Genomic DNA, 20,951 nt, shown 5'->3' with positions numbered 1-20,951 from the left:
AAGTGAAGATCTATTTGTCCTCCCAGTGGCCCGTGACACAGGGAAGGGACTGTCATGGGATCAGGAAGAACAATGGACACCCCAAATGGTCCACCACTCCCCCTGCCCACACAGAGGCACCCATAGGACAGAGGGGCTGGAGGTACTTTGACCAGCCCTGCTTCGCACACACAGCCGTGTGTACCCACATCTTTGATGGATTATCTAAACTAACTGCAACCTTCAGATTTGGAGCTAAGCATGGATGTAGAGGCAGAGTTAAGCCGGGGGTACGGTGTAGCAGCTACTTGGCTCAAGCCTGCATGGGGAAGTAGAAGAAAGGCTGGAAGAGACAGGGCACAACATCTGCCTACTCTGGGCTTTAGTATGGTACGAGACTTGTCTTGCCCAGCCTCGCCTACCTCAGCATGAGCATCCTGGGCTGCTTTAGCACCTGCATGAGCAGTTTCCTGCAGAAGGCCACAGGACTGCTTCCTCAGGTGACCCTCAGCGGACTCACTCAGGGCCTGGATCACCAATAATTTATTCTGCTTTTATTTCTCTTTTAAATTAAATATGCATACATAATATGCACTTCTGAGCGGGCAAGGACCCTTCTGTGGGTGCCTATGGAGCTGGGCACTCTCAGGTGTGTAATTAAGAGGTGTGTAATTGATGTACAAGGAGAAGTGATCTCAGTGCATTGCATAAAAAAGGAAAAGGGAGGGGAAGAAGTTAAAAAGAAGCCTAAACAGGGCTCTATGATTCTTACCAAAGTCCTGTTGTCAGTGTCTTGTTTGAGGTTGTTCTGTTGTTGGGGTTTTTTTCCCCGTGTCAAAGTTTGCACGGGAATGAACCGAGGGTTTTCTCTTCCATGGGTTTTCTTTTCACCACTAGCAGCTGCACACTCACTGCAGAGCTGAGAAAAAGGTCTGTGCAAGGCCAAGCGCCGCTCTGCCCCTGCTGCCATAGCCGCCGTCGTGGCCCGGCGCTGCAGTGTCCCGAAGCCTCCGTCGCCCACCCGGCCCCGCAGCCAGTGCTGCCACTGCTCGCCCGCCCCGTGCGCTCACCTCCCCTCTCTTCCGCAGCCTTTGTCCCGACTTCATGCCTCCGCGAAGCCCCATGTGTCCCGCGGTTTAAAGGCCAAACACGCAAAAAGATTAACAAAAGTTTATTAGTCATGAAGTATTAAAATTGTGATAAATGAAAGGCTTCAATGCAAGCAAACTATCCCCAAACTTTTGACAAAGGACTCGGTGAATCCCACAGAAGGAAGTCCTGTCTTTTTTTTTTTTTGTTTTTTTTTGCCTGCGGTTCAAGACACCTCTCATATCACACGTCACATCAAAAGCTATAATTTTTCATATCACATACTGAAAATGATTTTATTTATCCATTCACATTAACTTGATATAAACGTGTCCGGAAAAGTCAAGTAATATGTTTTATATTAGCTCAAACATTCATTAAGAAACCCAAAATGCAATAAATAAGCACAGACAATAAGTTAAAACATATCACGAATCGACCAGTATGTAACAAGAATGCTTTATCTACACAAAACATCCTATTTCACATCATTTGTTCATTCCTCCAGCGGCCCCGCCCTGCCCTGCGGCGGGGTGACCGGCACATGCAGACAGGCGGGCGGGCGGGCGGGCGGGTGGCGAGGTGAGGCCGGGCCGGGCGGGGCAGGGGCCGCGGGGCGCCTCCGCCGGCGGCAGCGGAAGATGCAGGAGGGACAATAGCAGCAGGAACGTAAATAAATGCGTAAATAAAGGTGGGGCGGATCGGCAACTAAACTGTCAATAAATCAAAGGTCCGAAAAAGGGAAGTGCTCTTGGGTTTTTTTTCCTTTTTTTTTTTTTTCGCCGTATGTTTTACTTTTACAAAAAGAAACTTTGATTTTCCTGGTTTGTGGTTTTTGTTTGTGGTTGGGTTTTTGTTGGGTTTTTTTGTTTGTTTGTTTGTTTTTTTTATCCCCATTATTTCGCACTCTCTCGCTTATAAATGCTTTTATCAAGATCGATTTGATTCTTTCTGGGGTCGGGTCTCCGCATCTCCTCGCCAACCTTCCCTGCCGACCCTTCGTCGGCACCCTCGTAGCGGAGGGGGCCGGCGGCAGACCGCTGTTCTAATAGAAACCGTAAAAATTAAGAAAACAAAACCAGAACGCATTTCTTTGCAGAGCCTGTCAGGCGGCCGGGGGGAGGGAGGGATGCAGGGCCAGCCGGGGAGAGACTGCCGCGGAGCGCGCCGGGCCGCGGGGGGCGGAGGGGAATGCGCGGAGGGTGCGTGGGGGCCGAGGGGGTTTGGGATGGTGGGGTCCGTTGGCGTCTGATTCCAGATCCTGAGTCGACTCCCTGGTAGGTCAGGTGTGGGGAGGCGGGGGGCCGGGGCGGGGCGGGCGGGTGAGGCGGGGGCGCGGGGAGAGGCGGCGGCGCCGCGGGGCCAGGCGTCGGCCATTAGGTGAAGCTCATGGAGACTGTGTGCTCTAGTGCTTTGCGGCGGAGGGAGGCGATGCTGGTTCCCCGCCACACGTCGCTGCTGTCCGGGGAGCTGCAGAGCTGGGGCGAGCCCGTCACGTTGCTGGGGCCGGGCAGGGAGGCGGGCACCATGCCGGGGAAGGCGGGCTGGTAGAGGTGCGACTGCAGCCCGGCGCCGTTGGAGCCGGCCAGGCTGTTGGAGAGGCCCATGGAGTTGGGCGGCGGCCCGGCCGCCAGGCTGCACTGGGAGAGGGACTGTGCCATGGCCTGCTGCCGTCCCAGCGCCGGAGGCAGCGGCAGCTGCGACACGCCCGGCATGGCGGCCGCGGCCCAGCGCGTGTCGTTGGCGTGGAAGGAGCAGAGGCTGTCGCCCATGGCGGCGGCGGCGGCGGCGGCGGCCGAGGGGAACTGCGGCAGCCCCGGCGTCGGCAGCAGCGTTCCCGGGGCGCGGAACACGTTGGTAGTCTTCTTGCGCTTCTTCCACTTGGCCCGACGGTTCTGGAACCAGACCTGTGGGCGGCGGGCAGCGACACGCATCGTTAGCCGCCACCCTCCCGCCGTGCATCCCCAGTTCCCCGCGCCCCGAGTCTCTCCCTCCCCATCCGCCCCCGGCCTATTTCTCCTTTCACGGCAGCTCTTCACACCCGCAGCCCCACGCGACTCTCTGTCACGGGGAAAGGAAGCCGCTGCAAGTGTTTATAACTTGCATCGATTGATATGACCGTCGCGGGACAGGGCTGCCTGCGGCCTCTCTCCTTCGGAGAGATGCTCCACCAGAAGAGCCTGGCCTCCTCTCGGGGAAAGAACAAAAAAACAAAAAACAACCGTTAAAAAGGGTCAGAACCACAAATGAGCATCCCACGGTTCCTGTCCCTGCGCGGAAAGCGCTCGTGAGCCTCACGCGGGATGGGGCTCGGCAAGGCCGGAGCCGTGCTCCAGGGCTGCACCCCTGCCTGGCCCCGACCGGGTCCCGGTGCCGGAAGCCCTTCCAGAAACTGCCTGCCGTGGGCTTGTTTTCATTTGGGTTTTAAGTACCACGAAGGTGGTTTAAGAAAGCAGTTGATGGTGGTGCCGGCAGGGATGACAGCCGATCTCGCCGCACCAGCGCCGAAAGCACCGTGAGAGCTGTTGTTTGAGGGCGGACACGACACCGGTCGAAACCCGTCGGAGCGCGGGGCCCGGGCCCACAGGGCTCGCAGCTTCGTGCCGCACACTCGGGCAAAGACGGCCGCTCATTAACGGGAATGAGCAGCCGTTAGGGAGCTAAATGTTACATGAATAATCGAAAAATCGTGTTCAATTATGTTTTAGGGTTAATAGTTAAATTGCGGCTACAAAATCCTTTTATGTTTCATGGTTTACTGGTGGTGTAAAGAATCTCCGTCAGGTCTGATCTCCTCAGCTCATGGCTGCACTGCATATGCTTTTAAAATGTGAATATTTCCAGTTGAAAACTAGTGCATGACAGATTAAAACGCAGCGAAAACCCGGGGGAGATTTTGAAAATGCACACATGACAACTCTAGAAATATATATTATCCATGAGCATTTGGCAACTTTGGTCTCCTTTTAAAATGCAACTAGCTCTTGAAAATTATGAATACAACAGTGAGAATCTAATGGAGGTTGGAATCTAAAAATCTACCTCGATGATGTCTGCTGTTACAGTAATATAGACATACTGTAAATGTATTTTAAAATATATAGCCCGTTTAATTCCCTAGCTATAAACTGAATAGGGAGAAAAGGGGAAACAGTATCACTTTTGGCTTGCCTTTTTTTCCTTTTCTTTTTTCTGCCCTTTTTTTTTTTCTTTTTTTTTTTTTTTTTTCCAGGAGCCGGAGCTTTATGAAGATCTCATTGGAATCCAGCGGATGATTAATGTGAAGATTTGGTAGGAAATCTGGAGAGCTGTATTAAAGCTCAGATCTCAGGTTCATTTCGATCAGCCAGCCGTGAACTCTGGGCCGAATTCATTACACTTTAATAGTGCTGGGAGAGGAAGAAAATGCAATTTCTCATTCCATTAGAAAACTAGAAAATACTCTCAGCTTGTCCCCTATTAAGATGTGGCAGGTGACGGGACCATTGTGGGGGACACGGTCAATGGAATTACAGCACATTATTTTTGTTCCTATAAAATATTGAAAGGCAAGCCTGACTGTGCAGAAGTTATTTCACTGATTTGGTTTTTATGTAAATAAAATATTGAAAGTTAATTAATCCGTGCTAGAGACTAATGATTATGCTTATTATATTGCATTTGATCGCGTAATTTGCATGATTCTCGCATTGCTGCTTAATAAGCCATTCCAGGTTATAAATAATTCTGAAATTGGTTTCTAATAATGGCATGCTATAAAAAGAATGGTTTTATTACAGCAGCCTGAAAAGAGAGCAATATCAGATGTGGAATTGGACTCCTGTTTAAGCACTAGTCGCTTTAATAATTATTTAAATGTGTCATATACATTAAATACAGATCTGAAATGAGGAAAGTGGTGATTTATCCTGGCATCTAAAACCCTAAAAAACATATACAGCCACTGTAAATTAAGTATTTGGAGCATTCCTTCGTCAATGTGGAGTCCACATACCACAAGGAATGTGTAAGCAGTCTGTTAACTATAAAGAAAACTGTAAAGTACCCATATAAGAACATAAACCAATTATTATTTAATTTAAATTTGGTCAAGGAGTGGTGATATATAGGATTGTGAAGTAAATACATTAAATACATTATTTTGCCTTAGATTACATAATGTTAATCATTTTGAAGTGTTAATTAAGTAGGGTATGTTGATCTGATTACTTTTTAAACTACAGAACATTATTGTAAAAAATATTTAAATTGCCACGCTATTAAACTGTTTTTATCAGCAGTCTCAAGCTATTAGCATTGGTTTAAGATTATGCCGAGGCCATTAAAACACTTTGTCTTTCTTCCTTCGAATTTCTTTGATGTGCTGTTAGAAAATAACTATTTCCATTTTATATTTTATATTTTACTTCATTTACCACACTCCTAATATTGAAATTGGTATCATTAACCTTTGGGAAACCCAATAAAGTTTAATAGACCTCGTTTTCTTTTTTCATAGAGTCAGTTGTCCAATTATATTTTATTTGTGAATCTAATTTCTTTCTTAATTTAAACTAATTATAGTCCTGTGTAGGCTGAGTCAGATTGTTTTACTTTTCAAAAGCAGACGTGCATTTTGTGTCGTGCTCGAGAATGGAGTTAGTTTCCGTTCATAAAAATGTTCATTTAGGGATTTCTTTTGACGTATCTTTATCGAGCTGAGGAGCCTCGGCTTGCCAAGGGGGGATTGCGAACACCAGCCAAGTTGAAGTGCGGCGGCATTCCCGGGGCACAGTGCTGAGTAGGGAGGCACATCCCACAAGTGTTTCCATTGTGCAGGCTTTCGTTCATCGGAAGGGGCTCGCCCAGAAAGTCGCTAAAGTAGCCTTCTACACGCAAAAGCCACACCTGAGCAGTCTAGCGGGTGGATCCATTTCCCCTTCATTTCTACATTGTGTTAATTTGTCTAAAGAGTTTCTTATGTGTCTATGCGTAAATACATGTGTGTATCTATGTGCACTCCAGAGAACAATGCACACTCTAGATGTTGAAGTTACTCGCCACCCCTGCCGTCCTCCGTCATGACAAAAGCCAGTACGGGGAAACTTTGAGACCAAATACAACCGCCCGTTACCACCGTGTCTTTTGCACCCATCACCATGTGTGCCTTTTCCCTCGCCCTGGACCACAACCCTTCCGGCGACGGGCGGCGGAGGACGCCTCTTCTACACCGTGCCGTCCTCAGCACCCTGGACAGCGGCCCACCCGGAGAACGCGGTGGGGGACGCGGGCATTCCTCGGTGGCTCGGGCTCGCCTGTTAGCGCCGAGCGAGGGCTGAGACTCGCCCTGCTCGGGCTGTGCTTTCTCGGGCGCTTTCCTGACCCGGGTTGTGTCGTGGAGCGGCGAGAGGCTCCACCCGCACCCTGCTTGGGACGAGCGCACTGGCAGCGGCTAAGGGAACAATGGGACACCCCAAAAGGGACAGCTTTGCGGAAAGAAGGGCGGGGGAGTGTCCAGTTTCAAAGCGTCCTGACAAAACTGTTGTGTTGAGGTATGGATTTCCTACCCCGGCGACGGGCTGAAGTTTGTGTGCACGCACCACCACCACCACCACCCCCCATCCTGTTATGCCTGGCCTCGTCGCCGGTCGGCCGTACGGCTGGCATTACGACCCGGGAAGGGGCCAGCGGGGGCGGCAGGGGGCGGGCGCTGCGCGAGGGGCGGCTGCTCATACCTGCACTCGGGACTCGGTGAGGCCGATGCGCAAGGCCAGTTCTTCCCGCATGAAGATGTCCGGGTAGTGGGTCTTAGCGAAGCTCCTCTCCAGCTCGTTGAGCTGCGCCGGCGTGAAGCGGGTGCGGTGCCGCTTCTGCTTCTGCTGCCCCTGCTGCTGCCCAGCCTGGCTAGGATTCTGGCCGCCCTGCTGGCCTTGCTGCTTGTCGGGGTCTTTGGCGCTGACAGCTAAGGAGCTGGGGTTGGATCCCACTGCGGTGATGTCCTCCCCCGGCAACAGGGTGGTCCCTTCCACCGTTTCCGAGTTGGGAGCCATGTCGCCCGGGTGTCCCCCCGGATCCGAGCCCCCTACGCCCAGCCGACACTTCACCGCCTCCCGGTGTCCCAGCAGCTCGGCCGCATCTTTCATCCCTGAGGAAGCAAAGGAGCTGCGGTCACTCCCCTGCAAGCGGGCATGTAGCCGCTTTCTGGCGCACTGAGCCGGCGAAAGGCATTCAGCTACCCTCCACCGTCTCCGCACCGCCACCCCCCGCCGCCTCCTGCCTACCCCCGGCTGCCCGCCAGCCCCGGCAGCTCGGCTCGGCTCCGCGGCACGCAGAGCACCCAGCCCGACGCAACCCGGGCAGGGGAGAAAAAACTTTACAAGGAGCAGCTGCCTGCTTAAATAACCGTCTCCCTTGCCAGGCCTCCCCTGGCGAGACCAAGGAAGGGGATGGGGGTGGGGGAAGGGCAAGTTTTGCTGGGCTCAGCTTGAGTTTTCGAGCGGGACTGGTAAAAGAAAGAGACGGAGAGAAAGAAGTAATACTCAAGCCGCCCTGATGCAGGGAGCTTCATCTCCGCGACGGATGTGCGAGGACCTGAGTGCCAGCCTGACCCATCTTTCCCTTCTACTCCCTCCGCTTCTCTAAACAAACGCATGAATAACCATAAATAGGTAGACACAGATGTTTATCTTGTTTTTAAAAGAAAAGGAGAGAGGACAGCGGGCAGCCGAGCGGGAAAGGGCCACGCGGAACTCCTCCGTAAATACCATCGATCTCATCCGTCCTAAAATAATCATCATCATCCTCATAGTAATAATGTGGAGATATATATATATAAAAACAGAGGAGAGAGAAATTAAGTGATCCACAACTCGCTGTAGATCTACATACTCCTAAGGTCTCCCTCTCTTTTTTTTTTTTTGATGTTAAATCAAATTAAACTTTAATACAGTACAATCACTTTTAAAGGAATTAGCCCATTTAGATCGCATTAAGGTAAAATAAGGAACAAATTGTCAATTTCCTGCCCCGGCTTCCTCTCGGCTCGCCGCCGCTGCAGCCAGTGCAGCCGCCGCGGGGCGGGGGGGTGCTGGGGGAAACTCACCGAGACGGGCGTCCAGGAGGTCGGCGTGAGACAGCATCGCGCACCGCTCCAGGGCGAAGGCTGTTCCCCCCCAAATTTTAGCGGCCTTAAGTTATTTAAAATAGATATAAGATATAAGATATATATATATATAGATCGCCTAAATGAAAGAAAATTCGGTGTGTGGTTAAAAAGGGGGTCTCTTGCATTATAATGTCCTTTAGAGAGACGGGGAGGTGCTTAACACTTCAATGAACCCGTGAGCAGCTCGGCGCGGGGACCAATCAGAAGGGCAGCCTGCAAATGTCAGCGCCCGGAGCGCCCCGCTCCGCCCGCCCGCCGCCCGCCCGCCGCCGCCGCCGCCCCGGCCTCCCGCCGCCCCGGCCCGGCCCGCGCTGCGCTGCGCCGCCGCTCCCGTCCCCTGCTCTGCTCGCCTTTCGCCCTCCCTCCTTCGCCCTCGCCACTTGTCTTCCAAATGCACATTTGCCACCCTCCTCCCGCTCTGGGTCATCTCTGATTTATTTGGTTTTCTTCTCCTTCCCTCCCCCCCTTTCATTTTTAATGCCTCCTCATAGCACACCCTCGGATCCGACCCGGGGGTGGCTCGCAAACCCAGAGCCCACCGGGGCGGGGAGTACAGGAGCGATGTAAACGGGTGAGCGTGGGCGAACAGTGCCTGTCCCGCTCGCTGGCCGCCTCGGGGACCGGAGTTGGCAGCGGAAACCGTGGCGAGGCTCTCATCCACTCGCCGCCAGGCCTCGACGGCTGCGGGACAGCGAGGAAAGAGACACTTGCACGACATCCCACAGCGGCCCGAGCCTCAAAGGCTCGCCCGGCCCCCGGGGCTCCCTGATGGCCCGTCTGGGCCCCGCTCGGTGCAGCGGCGGACCACGGCGCGGGGAGAGGCGGCCCCGCACCGCGCGTCCCGGTGCTGCCTCCTCGGCCAGGACTCAAAAGCCCCGTAAGCCCTGGTTTTTTTTTTCGGGTAAAGTTTCCAAGTTCAGCTCGCTTACAAACTCAGTTTCAAGCAGTAAATAAAGTTAAATGCTTTTTATTTTCCTCTTGAATATGTTAAACTACTTGAACAATTTAAAGTGCTTTGCACAAGTGAAGCGAACCATTTCTAATGTTCTGATTTTTCAAAGCCAGCCAACAACAAAGTTTAGATTAGTAATATATTTCTAACCAGAGTAATTTTCAAGATCATTAGGCATTTATGTAATTAGTGCCAAATCTATAAGCTTTTATTACGATTATTAGAGTAAAATCAGTATAAATTTGTACTAATTTACTACTGTTTAGACTTGGCTGTCAAGCCAAGAGGTTCTTATTGTAAATGATAACTGAGGAAATTAAGTGCAAAATTCTGTACCATTTCTGATCCGCTCCTAAACAATCCGTTTCAATTGTATTTGTAGCAGAACATAATGCCCTTTTAAAGTTATTTGACTTGTATTTTTATTTGCAAAACAAGAAAAATACCCGCTTCCTAGGCACAATGAAAACTGATATTTACTACTTCCAGCTTGATTAACATTGATTTTTAATTCGAAAGTGATGCAATTAAGATTATTCATTTAGTGCGAATAAAGCTTCCACCAAAAAGGGAACCCAGTGAAGTCTGTGTTAAATAATACAGAGGCAATGGGCTTTCTTTTTTTTCGCCATCCAATTGACTTACACAAAACATTGTAAATACTGCATGCGAACAGATGCAAGAGTGGTTTTGTTTGCAGCTCAGAGGTGCAGTGGTGTCGGCAGAGACTGAACAAGGAGACAAAGGAACCGGCCGACCGATCTCTAGGGCAGTTTTGCTTTTTTGGTTTTTTTTTTTGTTTTTTTTTTTCCCCACTCGCCCCTGCTCAGGCTACACTGATTCAATTCAGCTTTCGAGACGTCGGGCTGTTGCAGTGAACCTGGGCGCCCGGCAACGGCCGCTAAGAACAGAGAGGCAGACTCACAGCCGGGCCACAGTTTAGCTGGACAGAGAAAGAAAGAGGTGGCGGTGGGGTGGGAGTTTCGGGATTTTGCTTTTTTTCCTGGTTGGATGGCGGACGGCGGAGATAGCTCACTTGCTTTGTTTTGTTTTGTTATATTTTTTTCGCCTTTGAAAATCATTGTGTGTGCAGATGCGGGGCGAGAGGGGAAGCCCGGGCGGTGAACATTCCCGAGAACCGCCCCCCGGCCCGCTGCCGGACGCCGGAACTCGGCAAGCGAGGTCCGCAGAGCAGCCGCCGGCAGCACGGGCCAGGGCCGGCAGAACCCTCGGCGAACACAGCTCTTGACGGCAGCAACCGGTCCGGTCATACCCATGTTGGGAGCTACGTGGGCGGTCAGGAGCTGCCCGGGGCGCTGGGGTTGCTTCAGTTTGGGCCGCAGCTGAGGGCACAAACGCCCCTGCGCTGCAGGTGCCCGCAGCCGGCGGCTGCCCAGCGCGCTGCGGGCAGCGTGGCGAGGTGTGTGTGCCTCTCTCCCTCGCTGTTGTGTTTCAGGTCGATAAATAAACGTGTAATAGTTAATGTGCAGACACATCATGGTAATAACAAGGGGATGAAATCAAAGGATTATCAATCTCTGTTAGCAACTGCTGAATAACAATGTTGCGGTGTGATTGATAACGCGCTTCATTTTATGACTTTTCTATTGCTCTTGATTTTTATAGCAGTATAAACAAACTAAATCATTTCTTCCAAGTATTCAGGGCGCAATCGTCTTAAGGAGAAGGGGGAAATCAGAAAAGGAAATATGCGGGAGAGAAATGAGCGAGCAGGGCTGACATGTCTGTCAGGAAGATAATAGTGGGGCATATGTAAAACACCCCGATCGCACCCTGCTTCCCTGCACTCCTGTTTCGCCAAGTAACTGAATTCACACGGGCAGGGTCAAAGATGTATTTACACGGATTTTATTCCCCGTCATCTTTCCACTTTCCCAATGTAGCCAGAAAACTGCCAGTCAAGCCCGCTCCCTGTTACAGTTTACGGTATTCCTCACATGATGATAGGAGCTGAAGTTCCTAACAAGGAATGGCTTTAGCACAATGGCCCAAAATCTTCAGACTGACACGAATGTCTTCAGAAATCACTTCAGAGCAAAGTAAAAGGATTTTCTATGACGGATCCAGTGATTTTTCCTCAATAAATAGGTTTTAGATTGTTACACACACGTAGAACTGGAACAAAGGGAACTACCAGAAAATATATTGGTTGCCCGTAATAAAATTTATTTAGACAGTTTACTTCTCATAAAAAATAGAGATTGAATTTTGTACAGGAGCGCCTGCCAAGGGGCTAGGCACAGAGAGATCATCTCCCTCCGCACCTTCATTTTATTTCCTTCTTTCCTTTCCTTTTCCATCCTGGCCCGACCCGGCCAGTCCTATCACGTCTCTTTCAGGACTTCATGCGCCCGATGGGCCTGATTCCGAGGTCCCGGCTCTCCCTTCCCCTCTGCCCTCCTCTTACGCTGGCCGATCCTGCCGGGGAAAGGGCCGCACTCTGGAGCAGCAGAACCCTAACCCTGTGGTGCTGCGACCCTGACAAGGAAGGATAGGAAACTTTCCAGCTCCTGGGCTCGCCCCCTCCCCTCCCTAGGAAACTCAGGCCCTGATTGAACAAGGCTGTAATATAAACAAGTGTATTTAACCAATTCTCCTCTGATTTAGAAACAGAACCTTCTTTTATAAAAATAACTGTAATTGGAGCGAGAAACACGGTAAAATAAGGTTAAACTGCTAAAGTCAGCAGGGTGGCTTGGCGTAAATGGCTGATAAGTTTTGCAATTTGATATTTATGTATTTATTGAGTATCCACCCAGCTAAGGGGTATGCTGTATGCAGAGCTCTGTAATTGCTTTTTACTCTTAGCCACGCTCCCACACTTCATCACATGTAACTTTTGGTTGCCAGGCTTGTTCGCCTAGTTTTGGTTTGATTTTGTTTTGGGGTTTTTTTTTGTTTGTTTTTTTAAATATTCAGACAGTAGTGCTAAAATACTAGACTTTATTATTATTATTCTCATTATCCCTTCTCAGTGCTGCATCATAACATTGTTGGCTTTAATGAGAAGCGCCTCCTTCAATAATTAACGACCCCACATTTCCCTATTTTCTTGCCTGATGAAAAGAATATTTTTTAATTCTTTGTAAATTACAGCTATGGTTTTGAGTGTTATTTGCTTACAGAAAACAAATCAAGTGACTTAGGCTCCCTTTTACTTTTCCATATTGGCACGCCTTAAGCGCAATTGACAAATCAAACTGTACCCTTTCGTTAGACATAATATGGAGTTAAGAGATGGAAAAACATAAACACGTGTTTTTATTTAAATCAGCCCTCTGGAAAATACGACTTCTTTGGAAATGAAGGACACGGCTGCCAGCAGCTACACATCTCCATTTATTCCCTCCAGTCAGAGTTAAATATGACGATCTTTGCGACATTGAGTGCACGCAGCACATTGTCGCGATAGATACACTTCTTTGAAAGCAACTTCATGAAGTTTAAAGGCATGTGCGCGGAAAGTGACGGCAGCTGCTCGGCCACGCAGCCGCCAGGTGCGGGGAGGTGGCCTGCCGGATGGAGCGTGGGCTGCCCTGTACCCGCTCGCTAGTGGGGTCCAGAACCGCTAGCTCCTCTTCCCTTACTTCCTTCCATACTTGCTCCCTTCCTTCCATCGTTCCTCCATTCCTTCCATCCTTCCTCCCTTCCTTCCATCCATCTTTCCTCTTTTCCTTCCCTCAAAGCTCGCATCGAGCTCCGGCCGCTGGACTGCGGGGAGGCTCCGGCGGCCAAGCGGTAGCCATAGATTGCAAGGATGGCTTCAGGCAATTATTGTTCATCACAACTATGACAATCGGTCTTTCATGGGGAAAAAGCTATTTTAACATAAAGGTATGCCTGAGACACCCACCCCCCACTTCCGCCTTTCCCCTGTCCAGATGCGAACTCTTTACAGAGAGGAGCCGCCTCTCCTGCAGCTTTGCGTGTAAGTGCCGAGGCTTCGGGGAGAGTGGCCAGTGCACGCAGTGAAACAAGCGGTGCCGGGCGCGGCGCGAAGCGCGGCCGGAGCGCGGTCACCGCGGCTGCCCCGGCGGCGGGGGGGAGCGCCGGCGTACAGCGCTTTCCGGCGACATCTCTGTCCAGGGAAGGAGCTCGCTTGCAGAAGGGCTCTTCCGACTGGACTCTGAGAAATTTATTTAACGCATACCTATGTTTTTAAAATCCAAACTCTCCCCAGCCGGCTGGATAGACAAACCGCCGGGCTTAGCAACGAAAAGCACACGCACCGGAGGCGGACGTGGCAGGAGTATTTAACTTTCTCCCTTTTAAGGCTGTAGTTTTAATCTCTTCAATTACATAGGCAGTATATAGTAATAAGGAACATACATATTTTGTTTGCATGTGTTAAGTTGACTGCTTTTCTGATTTCTATTTACTCAAGATAAATAATCATGTATCAGTTATTCAGTTAGGTGACAACTCTAGTAATTGGAATAAAAAGAAAACATCTCATCCTTATCTCTTCCTATAACTAGATATAGCGCTAATAAGACTGCATCAATCTTATCTGGCAAATAAATAAAATAGACAAACAAACAAATTCGCCTCCAACAAGTTAATGTGGTGTATCTGAGTGGAAAGTAGATATTTTCACGCATTCTGGAGATGAGGAGTGACTTTTAATAAAATCACAAGAAAAACAAATGTAATTCTGTAAGCAATTTCAGAGCTCAGCCATCTCTCTCCCGCGCCGTTACTTAGCATTCTCCAGCCGTCCTAACCTTTTCTTTTAAAAACCAGTTAGTTCCAGAAATATGACTGTCATTCAATCTGGGACCTTTCGATCCACCTTTTTTTTTTTTTTTTTTTTTTTTGGGTGGGGGGATTCTAGAGGTAATATGGCTTATTTTACAAGGATGATTTTTGTTGACTTTCCCTCCTTCTTTTCCCTCCCTCTCCCCTTCTCTTCCCCTCTTGCCCGAGAGCGGCTAATTCGGGGCGTCTATATTCACTCAATTAGAGAAATCTAAAGAGAAAATCGATCTTCCATCTGCAGAAATGCCAGCTTAACAAATTAGATTCTTGTTTCGTGCAGGTGATTTGGTGACAGTCGGGGAATTAGAAGTAATAAGTTGTTGTGTTTGAGACCACCTCCCCGGCCCCGGCCCTCCGCCCTGCCCCTGGCCGGGCCCCGCTGGGGGAGCGCCGCGCCCGCGCCCGCCTCGGCGCCTCCTCCTCCGGCCGGGCAGCCGAACAGCCACCGCCACCGCATCTACCGCTGTAATTAATGCTGCTGCCCTCCATGTGGGCTCGATTAAACCGTGATTTAGCCGAAAGAAATATAATTATGGCTGCAAATAAAATAATCAGCATTGAAGAGCGATTTCCTTAATGAGATGGAGCGGTTGCACGTCACGGAGTAAAGGGGTCTCATTAAGAGGTGGTAATGAGGCTTGGGTGAATATTGGGAGTTACACAAAATATCTAAACTGCCGAGAAAACCCAGCGCCGGCCTCCCGCTCTCGGCCGGGCCGCAGCCCACGGCGATGTCTGCGGAGCGCAGCGACCCGGGCCGAGAGACCGCCGGCCGCGGCCCCGACTGACCCGGGCTCCCGCCGCCGCCGCCGTAGGGCCCTGCTCAGTCCCGCCGCCCGCCACCTAGCGCGCTCCCCCGCGGCCGGGCAGCTCCAGCCGGCTGCCTGCTCCTGGACCCCAGGTAGCGCCTGGACGTGGGCATTCTGATTACGGCCGATGTTTTTAACAAGCTATTAGCGTGGCCATTTTTAACGGGAAGAGCAGCACCGCCTAACAGCTCACTTCTGCTGTGCACTGGCCCACTGCACCCGGCGCTCGCCGCGGGCTGCCCACCAAAAGCCTCGACTACCACCAAGCCTTCATCCTGCGCCCCCGACAGTGCCCAGAGCCCACGCTCCCAGGAGCAGCATCGCGGCCTGGCCCTGCCAGCCACTGGGAATACAAAAAGCAAAAAAAGCAGTGGGAGTGTTGCTCGCGGGCAACAGAGCAGGGCTGCACACGAGCTCTGGTGGATGCGGATTAGACCTAGAAGGACTAATGGGAAGATTAATTACAGTTTGCCCCCAAAAGAGCTCCATCCCTCACCTGTCATGGGTGTGAAGACATCAAGATGGCCACTCGGACGGCCACCTGCCATGCATGCGCCAGGCCCTGCCAGGCGCGAAGGAGGTGGCAATGGCAGAGGGCTAGCTGGTGTCAGCTGGTCTGGACATACCAGAGAAGGAGGAGAGGCCCGAGTGGAAGCACCACAGGGAGCAGCTCTGCTCCAGCCCGGGGCTGTGTTGTGTGAGGGGCCAAAGACCCAAGGGCTGGCCTGGGGCTTGTGGGGCAGGAGCATGAGGGCACCTCTGAGGGAACAACAGGGCCCATTGGAGAGCAAAGCACTAGCTTTACGTAAAATAAAAGGGAAGCAAATGGGATAATAGGCTGCCTCACACTCCCTGGGGAAATTACATGCTGGCTGTGCCGTGTGACAGAGGGAAAACACTGTTTTGCTTTCACCCCCAGCTTTTTGCTTTGTTTTTAATACTGTGAAATTGGGCACGTCTTGGTGTTTTGTCATCTAATCAAGAAAAACAGCTTGCATATGAAATACTAAAATAAAATAAAGGCCAGGGTATTTTTCTTCCTTTGCTTATGCTCTCAGTGGCTTAAAGAGGAGATAGAATCTACATTTTGTTCTCATTATTCCCAAAAACGTTTCACCTATCAGCCCAATAACCACAGTAGGCGGTAAAGGTCAAGTTTCTTGATTAGGAGAAGGGCCCATGTGATATTAGCAAAAGATGCAGGAGGGCTGTGGTGAGGAGCAGCAAGTCTCAGGAGTGTCAGTGGCCCCTGGGTTGGAGCCTTGTCCTCTTCTACCATAGTGAGGTGGGGGGTCGGATTTCTTGTTGACTAACTCAGTGTTTCCAGTGTATTTGTGTATGTAGACCATTTTGTAGTCTTAAACTGTTAACAGCTTGTATATATCCATCCCAAACAGTGGCATTTGAGTCCTGTTTTCATATTAAAATGATGGAGATAATGCAGGGATCAGCTAGACTCTAGTTCAGGATACCCTGTTGGTAGTACTTCAGTTTATGAATAAAACATATTCTTTCTCACGGACAGCTCTCTTAAAATTGTATTTTGTTTGGGTTTTTTTCTTCTAGGAAAAAACATTTAGAATTTTTGGATTATTTGTTCTGTTGGAATACATTGCAAATCATGTTTTGAGAAAAAAAAATTGGGATTCTCAGGAGATTATGCTACTGGCTGGAAAGACGTAAATAAATGTTTTCTCAGAAGCCCACTCTTCCTCATCTTTCTGTTTGAGTTTAATTTTCAGACCTTCTACCATTGTTTGCGTAATCTGTGTTCCGCTCTCTGCATAGACACAAATGTTTCTGCCTGTAGGCCCCTCTCCTCCTCATTAGTCTGGCAAGTGGCTGATATCTCAGTTATGCCTTACAATGTTTGAAAGGACATTGTGCAAAAGGAAGCATCTCTGTCATGAATGTGGGAAAGTTTTCACTCGCTCTGGCTGTAGAGGTGAATTGTATAGACCTCAGCATAAGTCTTGTGGATTTCTTCACATTTAAATCAAGCTGCCCCTTCTCAACTGAAAGCATGTTAACTGTAGTAAATGTTTACTGTAAAGAGAGACCTATGAAGGAATCTGAAACCCAGCATCCAGAATTTTGTGTGCCCTGTTGCTAGGGAAGCTACAGGACCGAAAGCCATTTTTTCTTTATACTCTACTCAAGAAGAAGACATCAAATTTTGTAATGTCTAGAAGGTATTTTATGTGTTGGGAGAAATAGTGTCTTGGGATATGGAGTACTGTATAGAAGAAGTATTTTATTTAACTGCAGTGACCAGGCATAAAATTATTAGAGCTCTCGAATCTCCTTTGCCTTCCTTGTGGAAAGAACAGCATGTGCTCATGGATGCAGCTGGTGAGACTGCAGGTGCCTCATCCTTTAGCGACAAGCACTAGGGGAACTGTACTCACCTGATTAATAGAAGCTTCCAGTCAACACAGCGGAGCGATAATAGGTCACAAGTGTGGCAAGTGCCTGACTAGGTTTATCTTCACCTGGCATAAAGGAAGGCTGCTCTAGGTCGGTTACTTCTGGCCTAGAATCGTAGCTGTTACTTGGATGATTAAATGTGCATGAAAGCTCACATAAAAGCCATGGCATGAAAAGAGTTTAGTCTTGAAGCCACAGAAAATGCAGAACGTAGTGGCACTAGTTGTAAGACTGGCCTCAAAGAGGCTGTTTGGGTTAGTGAGCCTGGCAACTCTGTCATAATTACTCCCCTTTTCATACTCAGATGGGTGGTGTGAGAGTGGTTTTCAACTGGAGATACTGGTTGTTGTTTTTTTGTGTTGGAGGCAAGGATGGTGTCATTCTTTTCCACTCTTTGAGGGTAAGGAAGTAGAAAGAAAGTAATTGTGTTGGGGTGTCCAAATTGAGGAGGAAGCCAGAACACTATGCAGAGCTGGCTACTGGTAATCAGAAAATTGAGTCTCTGTGTACAATGCTGGCCTCTAGCAATGTTAGTAAAGTTCTGCTTCCTTCCCAAGCCACATCATTTACAGCTAATGAAGTAGTGAGGGGTTGTGAGGGAGACAGCCTAGTGTAGGGGATGGTGACATGCTGGGGAGGAAACTTCCTGCAAATGGCCTTCTTTACTTTGGATGGCTCCCAGCTGTCACTGCTCTTCTCTCCTGTGCTGTCTTCGGAGTATGACTTCCTTCTGCTCTGCAGGGGAAGAATTAGAGAAGCAGAGATAAAATAACCCAATATAGTTAGGACAAGTGTGTTTCTTTTTGAACTCACTGTTTGTAAACAGTAGCAGGCTCCTTGGACTGCTTATTGAGATTCCTAGTGGGAATAAGAGCTCAAAGAAGACTGGTGTATATATAAGCTTTGGTAAAACTTCTCTCACCTAGTTGTAGCTCAAGAAGTAGCTGACAGAAGGTGAATGTTCTATCTTTTGACATGTTTATAAGGTCTTTATCCTGGACTGCAAAACATGCTGTCCTTTGTAATCATGTTGCCAAGATTTCATTCTTAGCACAAAGATGTGCTTTTGAGCAATGTTGGGTTTTGGAAGGTAGTGCACGTTTGTCTCTTTGGTTTGAGATATGCATATGGATTCATTTTCTGCGTGGAACCCAACTCTTGTGAATCCAGGGTTAGTCTACCTGACAGTAGGTTCTCTTGCTCTTGCTCCTCTTCACCCTTCTCTCTCCACCTGGGCACTTAAATCAGATTTACCACTGTTGACAACCTGAGTGAGTTTTAGTGTAAAAGACTTTAAAAAAAAACTCACACAGAACCAGCTAGAGATTGAAAGTAAGTTTTTCAAGTGTTAATCTTGCAATGTGTGCAGTTTTTCTCTTGTGAGATAATAGTTGCTTCTGCTTGGTTAACAGTATTAACAACCTGTAATACAACATACTGCATGCTTAAAACACCCTGGGAATGCTAACTTCTGTGCTTAAAACAGTCCAGAAGTTCTGAAGCTTACATGTTTGAGTACAAACTTCTGTGTGATTAAGTACTTCTTGTTTCTTCAGTTAAGTGTAGTCCAGTTAAATAAGTTTGTAGTACTTTCATGAGAGAAGTACAAAATGGAAGTAAGCCTGATGTCACCATTGGGAGAACAAAACATAAAGCAGGTGGTGGCTTTGGGTTGGTGGGGAGTTTTTTGGTGAAAAAAATGAACTAAAGGTTGGAGAGACTAAATGATTTGCTGAAGAAGAACATAACAAATCTGTGGTGCTATTGGTAACGTGGACCCAATAGCGGTCTACTGCTTTGCCTAGTAATCACTCTAAAGCAAAGTACAGCTTGTCTGTGTCTGGCTTATCAAACATGTGGCCAGTGTGTGAGTTTTCCTTTTGCCTGTGAAGCTGCAAAGCATTCCTTAAATTTTCCTGTCTCAGCTTCATGAAAGAGATATAAAACTTAGAATCATAGAATCAGTTTGGTTGGAAGAGACCCTTAAGGTCGAGTCCAACCAGTAAGAAGTAGATTTTATGTGTCTGAAGGACCTCTGTATGCAAAGTAGCACATCTCTTTGAAGTTTAGCCAGCTGTGAAGTGCTCTTGATTGCAGGCAGCTGATGATATTGCAATTTTTTGAGTGAAGCTTGGTATTTGGAAGTCTAAATAGGTAGTATTGGTTTTTAACTAAAAATGAAGAGGATCCTTTCTTGAAAGGTGAAGTGTTTGGTGTAGAAGGGACTGAAATCATCTGTTTATCCACAGGATGTGCATAGTCTTGACAAAACTGTCTGACCTTTCCTACATGACTCATCATTTGTGTCATGTGTCTTGACATTGCTCTGGCAGTACTCCTTTTAATGGTAAGAAGATAGTTTAATATACAAGGTACTTCAGTTTCCAAGTCAGCTCAGTTCTAGGCTGCTTTGAAGGTGCTAGTATTTAGGACACGAGTTCTTCCCCTTGCCCCTCTGTTACCTACAAGAGAAATGGCTCTGCCCTTGGACCCCTTCATAGTTTAACAGTGTTGCACTTGGCATAGGATTTCAGTTGCGACCTCTGCTCTCCTACCTGTCCTTTCTTCTTGGAAGACTGCATTTTCTATTGTTTTCCATAGCTTTTGTTGCATGTAGCTGTTGTTACACAGGCTCTTAAGTTTAAAGCCAAGTGAGAACACTGGTTGCCCTCCTTCCAGTTTAATACACTCTTAACTCTGCCTATTTGTGGAAGGTGATTTCCAGTAGTAACCAGGTGGCATGGCCACCATCATTTCCTCCTGGTGAGACTATTCATTACCTTTTTTTTTTTTAAAGTCCTTGCATGTCTCATTAATGTGTTCACATGATCACTGAGACCATAAACTTACTTGGACTGTTGTTCCTTTTTATTTGTACTGCCCCGGTGTTGGAGCCTGGGCTATAATAAACATTATGGAGTTAGACAAAGATGGAGAAAGTTAGCAGTTCATCTCTGAATCGCCTTGGGCAGCAGAAAAAGCAAAGAAAAGAATGCTTATGTGACAGCAAGCCTGAGAAAGGAGGAAACCAAAACTACAGACTGTATCAGAGACAAGGTAAAAGCAAGATGGAATAGAGCATTCAATTAAGCATTGTGTGATCACATGTATGTGACTAACAAATTGTAACATATGTAACTAACAGTAGTAAAAAGTTAAGTAAAACGTAAGGTAAGCATATCCATAGTCTAGTGTGAGAGAAAACTACCTGAAGGCCAAATAGATAGAGTGATATTCTAAGCACAATAAGGTTGATGTTTTAACACAATGAGATTGGTGCCTAAGTTGTTACAAAAATGAAACTTTGAGGCCTTATGCATAGTGCGTGATGCTTAGTATTAACTAATTGTCATGAATTGTAGCACATATACAGCATTTGGAAAAAGTATATAAGTGATGATTATGTGACAATAAAGTTGGAGTCGATGCACATCATATTGGTGTCTGGTCACTCCCGTCTTGCACAATGGAGAACTCCTTCTGCACCCCAGTACAGTGGGGAGCTAATGTGATGTCTCTGCAAAAGCTCAGTACTATTCAGAAATGGACAAGGTTCACCATCTCATTTGATAGGCTGCTGAACAGTGTGTAGGTAACATTGATAGTTACAGATTTAAAATTGGTTTGGCCAAGTGATCTGAGGTTTGTTAGCTTTGATGTAACAATTGCTTTGTTTTTATCCCTCCACTTTTCTTTTTCCCCAAACTAGCTCCATCTGCTGTACCTGAAGATATATGTAGAATTTCAGATGTCTTCAGTGTGGGTTTGCATG

At 48.2% G+C, this 20,951-nt stretch overlaps 1 protein-coding gene across 1 annotated transcript; it reads right to left on the bottom strand.

The window, feature by feature from the left end:
• Positions 1 to 2,444: 2,444 nt before the first annotated feature.
• Positions 2,445 to 8,186, bottom strand: OTP (orthopedia homeobox). Its single transcript, XM_062019394.1, has 3 exons — positions 8,150 to 8,186; positions 6,783 to 7,192; positions 2,445 to 2,975 (listed from the first exon to the last, which is right to left on the bottom strand). The coding sequence occupies exons 1-3, from the start codon at positions 8,184 to 8,186 to the stop codon at positions 2,445 to 2,447; spliced, it is 978 nt and encodes a 325-aa protein (XP_061875378.1).
• Positions 8,187 to 20,951: the final 12,765 nt, after the last annotated feature.

Source organism: Colius striatus, chromosome Z, assembly GCF_028858725.1.
Source record: "Colius striatus isolate bColStr4 chromosome Z, bColStr4.1.hap1, whole genome shotgun sequence".
Taxonomy (NCBI): Eukaryota; Metazoa; Chordata; class Aves; order Coliiformes; family Coliidae; genus Colius; species Colius striatus.
Note: the sequence above shows the minus strand (reverse complement) of the source record. Positions and strands in the feature narration are given on the sequence as shown.

Coding starts and splice junctions, on each gene's coding strand:
- OTP (XM_062019394.1), bottom strand. CDS start 8,186: ATGCTGTCTCACGCCGACCTCCTGGACGCCCGTCTCG. Junction 7,193..8,149: donor CCTCCTGGACGCCCGTCTCG/GTGAGTTTCCCC, acceptor TTGCTTCCTCAG/GGATGAAAGATGCGGCCGAG. Junction 2,976..6,782: donor TCACCGAGTCCCGAGTGCAG/GTATGAGCAGCC, acceptor CGCCGCCCACAG/GTCTGGTTCCAGAACCGTCG.